This window comes from Octopus bimaculoides, chromosome 6 (assembly GCF_001194135.2).
Source record: "Octopus bimaculoides isolate UCB-OBI-ISO-001 chromosome 6, ASM119413v2, whole genome shotgun sequence".
Classification (NCBI taxonomy): Eukaryota; Metazoa; Mollusca; class Cephalopoda; order Octopoda; family Octopodidae; genus Octopus; species Octopus bimaculoides.
Window position 1 is genome coordinate 26,210,280 of NC_068986.1, and position 6,220 is coordinate 26,216,499.

At 27.4% G+C, this 6,220-nt stretch overlaps 1 protein-coding gene across 1 annotated transcript in view; it reads right to left on the minus strand.

The window, feature by feature from the left end:
- LOC106880734 (uncharacterized) overlaps positions 1–6,220 on the minus strand; it is a 212,624-nt gene that overhangs the window by 122,584 nt on the left and 83,820 nt on the right. Inside the window, exon 5 of the mRNA XM_052968657.1 lies at positions 2,879–3,238. Within this exon, the coding sequence (XP_052824617.1) occupies positions 2,879–3,238 (360 nt within the window). The remainder of the gene's footprint in view (positions 1–2,878; positions 3,239–6,220) is intronic.

Consider the following 6,220-nt stretch of genomic DNA (forward strand, 5'->3'; position numbering starts at 1 on the left):
ATATATATATATATATATATATATATATATACGACAGGCTTCTTTCAGTTTCCATCTACCAAATCCACTCACAAGGCTTTGGTCGGCCTGAGGCTATAGTGGAAGACACTTGCCCAAGGTGCCACGCAGTGGGACTGAACCCAGAACCATGTGGTTGGTAAGCAAGCCACTCCTGCGCCTATATATTTCTCTAGTATCTTTGTTATTCTTAGTATATGTGATGGGCTGTTATGATGGTCCCAAGTTCATATTATTTAGCATTAGAATGTGCAGTATAGTAAAGCTGGCATTTGTGTACCAACAAAGTGTTTAATATTTGTAATAGCAGACAGAAGTCATGATGATAATGATATATCATGTTAATAATAGTGATTATGGCTTTGGTGGTGGTGTTAATGATAAAGCTACCATCACAAATGATAATGAATGGTGGTGATGAATTGTGATGATGAATCATGTGGGTGATCATGATGATTCTCAATTGTAAGAAAATTTCAAGCTATATTTATTGCTATGAACATTAATGTATGATTTATTATCATTTCACTTTCCAGATGTTACAAGTGGGTTTTTTTTTTTTTACTATTATCTGTTTTTTTTTTTACATAAAAAAAAAAGCTACAAGCAAACACAGATAATATATTGTCCATAGGACAAATATTAGATGAACACATCATAATGTATTTCTAATTAAACTCAGAAATTTTCATCAAGCCATATTAATTAAAATCATTACATGAAAAACATTAATTATAAATGTCTATATAAAAGAATAATTTTATACGAAATCACTTTAGGGAACTTACTATGATTTCATTCACATTTAGGAACTGAATATTTCAGCATAAACCAACAGACTTACTGACTTGTACTATACTAAGTCACCTTAGTCTTTTAGTAGTCAAAACGTTCCATGTGAAATATACTCTTAATGAATAATAATATTATTGTTAGAAAGAAGGAATTTAAATCATTTGCGGAAGTTACTAAGCATGCAAAATATACAGTATAAATATACAGTATAAACTCTCAGTCCAACAACACAACAAGCAATGAATGAATTACAATGACATGTGGTAAAATCATGCAAAGCAGTTGTCTATAATTTTCAATAAACCTTTCACTTCAAATTCCTATTGATGAGTTGCCAAATCTGCAACATTTAAGTAGATGTAATCGAAATTATCAAACACTGGCTTATTTATAACATTAAGAACATCTTAATTTATTCTGCAGTGAACTATTAATAAAAAAAAATGCTTTATTTATTTGGCTATTTCTATAAATAAAGAAAGCTAAATGTTGCCAATAAGTAGTCTAATCAATAATAAGAGTACAACTAAGTATTTATCGTGTATGTACTGAACAAATTAAATACACTACTTATGTATCTTTAGAATGACACTATGATGTTTGAAGACTAGACTAGGAAATTCAAGCAGTTATCTTGTGAATTTTATAGATACAAAAACAGGTTTGATAATATTGAAGGAAAGAGGCAGTTTTGATTTACAGTAATAAGTGCATTCATTAATCAAGTCTAAATTAAAAAAAAAAATAATGAATATCAAATTGTTTTGTAAACAATTAGTTGCATGATTCACATTCAATAACCTTAATTCATTCCATTTGACTTCATAATTGTTCAAAATACCTAAGAATGATAAAATACATTAGTAATAATTTTACTATAAATGATAAACTAAATTTATGGGAGAATTGATTCCTTCTTATATCTAATCAAACTTTCCATGTGGTTTAAAAAACTGCTAAATAAAACTAACAGTGTAGTTTGATTAAATACATATTGAGTCTTCTATCTTTTCCACATCACATTCTTCTTAAAGACTTCATATTCTAACATGAAATTTCCAAATGCTTAAGCTGAAGATCCATCTAAACTTATATAATTCATTACAGCTTATTCAATAGATAAAAAGAAAACACTCCAAAATATAAAGCTTTTAAGAAATTCATTAAATTAATGTTGCATATATTACATTAGTCGTTATTTCTTTACAATTAAACTTCACTTCTATTAATATATACGTAAGTCAAGACTTCTGAAATGTTTACATATACTAAAGAATGAATACATGGAGCATGAAAATAAAATATTATAAAAGTTTTTAATGTGAAACAAACTGAATGAAGCACCCAAATTTTATCTCTGATTCTAAACAATATTTCCTTTCCTCCTCATCTGTTAATTACCTAAAATATATTTTGATAAAATATTTCAGAAATATAAGCTAACTTAGACTGTAATTTGAAAATTTCATTGAAAAAAACATTTGAAAATGTATCTGGATAGTAAGTAAATGTAGTTGAATATTAGATGACATGAATATGAAATAAGCTATTTTATATTTGTATGAAAATTCTTAGAAGAATATTGCAAACATTAATGTTTACAAAAACTTGGCAACTTAAGGTAAAAAAAATAAAAAAAAGAATTAAAGGTTAATGACCAAAATAATGATTGTAATCATTTTTAGATTTTGATGACTAAAAAAAAAAAAAAAAAAAAAAAAAAAAAAAAAATCATGTGATTTCAAGACAAACATTTTTCTCATTTAACCTAAAATACATCACAAATACAACACTACAAAAAAGTGTTAGATAAAGTAGGTTAAAAGCTACCATAAGCCAAAGAAATATGATAGATAGAGATGAGTAACAAATTCTAGTTAAATATTTTTTAAAAGGACATTAGATATTAAAATTAATTAATTAAGAGAAAGGAATTATAACTTAAAACATTTTTTTCTAAAATGATTATTAGCTATGACTGTAATATAAACAAGAATTAGTATCTAGAGATGTTTGAAGATAATAGGGTTGGGGGATGAAATTCTCCTTATATCTAAGTCAGTACCTCCAGGAGTAGCTGTCTTGACATAGGCAGTTGTACTATTGGATGGAGAAACAACTTCATCACTTCCACTTTCCTCAGATGAACCCTGTGATCCCGAGTAGTACTTGGTTGGGACAGACGTTCGCTGACATGCACTAGAATTAGGAGCACCATGTGCAGAGGCATGCGAAACATCGTTATAAAACTGGTCTTTATCCTTGCTCAGTGACGACAGATCACTGGAGACTTTTTTGGAAACTGTGCGATAAACAGATTTCTCAATGCCTTCATCCTTCGGAACCGACGCATATTTTCTCCCCTTGTTGCGCCGAACATAACACATATCTTCATTATCTTCATACTCATCATCGGTTTCATAACCTAGAAATAAATGAATCATGCCTGGATATGATAATCATGCAGCATTCAACATAAAATGTTTAAATAAATACCAAACAATAAATTAAAAAAAGACATCACATGAACAGCAAATACAATAGCAATGCAACATTTCAAAAGAAATAAAAATGAATAACTTATAAAAGGCACAAATATTTAAGTGAACTGCACAATTAACTAAATTTTATAAAGAAATATAAAGCCAAAACATAACTGAACTGGAGAATAATAAATATCAAACCACATGAGATAAATCTTTAAATTGGTCTTAACTTAAAAGTAAAATCTGAAGAAGTTAGAAAATACTTGCTATTTTTAACTATTTATTTGATTCATGCTATATTTTCAATTTATAATAATTTCTTAGTTGCTGGAGTTACTTTTCTATAGACAAAATTAATCATTATACTTGAGTGGTATTTATTTCATCACCTTGGAGAAATGAAATGCAAAGTAGACATCAAATATAGTAGTGTATTTGATATAACATACACTGCATATATTAACATGAACAGAATTGTTCCATACTTGCTTTAAACTGAATGGTGTTTATCATCTGTATGGCATATATTTAACCAACTTAATTCAGTCTAGATTTTTTAAAAAATAAATTTGTATTTTGTCTACATGTCTACAAATAATTAACTAACATTTTATGTAGGAATTTTATGGCTGTTTCAGTAACAAAGTGGCTCTATTCAGACACCACATTTTGAAGAGTAATTATATGTTTAATTCAATCAATATGCTCAATTTCAAACTGACAAAGTTTAAGGTAAAAAGATTAAGCACTAAGGAAAGAACAACAAATGAAAATCACTAGAGATATGGGATTTTCTAATCCATCCAACTATGCCAATTTAGAAAAAGAAACAAAACTTTGAAGACTTTATTTTTTAATTTATTTTTCAGCTACTTTCTAATGAAACATTTTCAATGAATCTTGAAATATAATAGAAATACAGATGAAAAGCTTAGTAACAATCTTGTAGAACACTTGATATTCTGTGAGTTCCCTTTCATCTTATCAATCAAGTTTTGAAATGTAAGACAAAATATAAATTATTCGAAGAATAGCATGACAGCTTACAATATATTAATTTTCAGCATAATCAACAGTCTTGCTGCTCAATCTAATTAAAATATAAAATTAAATATTAGAATTTACTTATAATCTTCAACAAATTTTCTTTTACTCTTCATTAAAAAAAATATTCATCCACTTCAATATAGTTTTTCTGTTGTAGCTATCTTGTTTTTAATTACTATGAAACCAATGCTTTTCATTTTACTTACTCACTGAGAATATAAGAAATATGATTCACTTTTCTTAGCTATTTCAATGATAAATTGTTGTTTCTGGAAACTACTATGAACATCATAAAAAATAATAATATCATTGTTAGTGATGAAAAAAAGTATTTTAAATTTTAGGATTTCAAAAGTGAACATGGAGTTAATTTAAGTTATTCATTCTAATAAACAGAGTGATTTTAGTAAACCCCACACTGCAGAAATATAATCAATATAAATACACCAGCCAATATTTCTAATGAGAGTGGTTTAGAGTACATTATAATTACTTCCCTCAAAGATGTCATTACAGATGTTAGTACTGAAGTATTCTAAAACAATCAGCAGATCATACCACATAGACCTAGAAAAACTGATAGGATTAAAAGACTAATAGCATAATACTAAAAGCCATAATAAAAGCCATAATAATAAAGCAATTGTACATTAATTTCCTAACAACTAGTCATAATGTAAAGTGAAAGGGCAGCCCACAAAATGTACAGTGTTCAATTATAATGTAAAATTATTGAGGTAAAAACATGCAAACCATTTATTAAAATGCTTCATGCAAGAGTTTACATAATGTATAGAGAGCCATTTCAACAGACAACAAGGATTACAACATAATCAACAGTACAAAATACAGAGTAGTTTGTAAAAATGCAAAGATTTAAATTAAATTCAAAATTTACTGTAAAGATACCCATGCACTGTGACAAAGAAACAATGAATTGCATCAATGATCTTAAACAGAGAATTGAACAAAATTATCAAGCAAAAGTAATTAAAAAGTGACAAGAAAGGAAACTATAAACGATGCATTATTTCTTTCTATACACACATATATTAGCATTCAAAATTAGAATAATTCAACAAATATTTTTAATTATTATTTTTTTAAATAATAAAAATAAGTCTTCTTTAGTAGTTTCTCATTTCAAGTTTCAATTTAACTAGTCCACTAGTATCCAAAGGTTAACATTTATAATTCGTAGGTCTATTGCTAAATTACACAGAGTTTAATAATTTGTTTTGTCTGCCAGTCATTTTGGTAGGTATCCTTATAGCTTACGTATGGAATAAATATATAATAAATATTCTTCACGACAAAAAAAAAAAAAAAAATCAAATAATAGAAATAAATAGAAAATGGCTTAATGAAAGACAACTGAGTTAAAACCAAACCTGAATGATGCTAAGTTTGAAAAGTTAATGTAATATTTTCATATATATTAATTTAAAACTAACATTAATGTAATGATTTATTGTGTCTTCTTTTCGGAACCAGAAATATTTGAAACAGGAATACATAGGAAGAAATAGATTGAAATTGATAGAAATAGAAGCAAATAAAAATAGACAGATTGAAAGAAACAGATCAATTGATCTATCAACAGACAAAGTGTTTAATTTTCCTATAACTATTTTAACATTATTTACATTATTTACATTTGACGGATATTTGTCCTCATTTTGTTTGTTGTTAACATAACGTTTCGGCTGATATACCCTCCAGCCTTTGTCAGGTGTCTTGGGGAAATTTCGAACCTGGGTTCTCATTCCTAACGATGTTACTATTATTATATTATTATTATTATTATTATTATTACTATTATTAACCAGGTCGCTGCCGTGAATCGAACTCGGAACCTTGGGGTTAGTACCCCG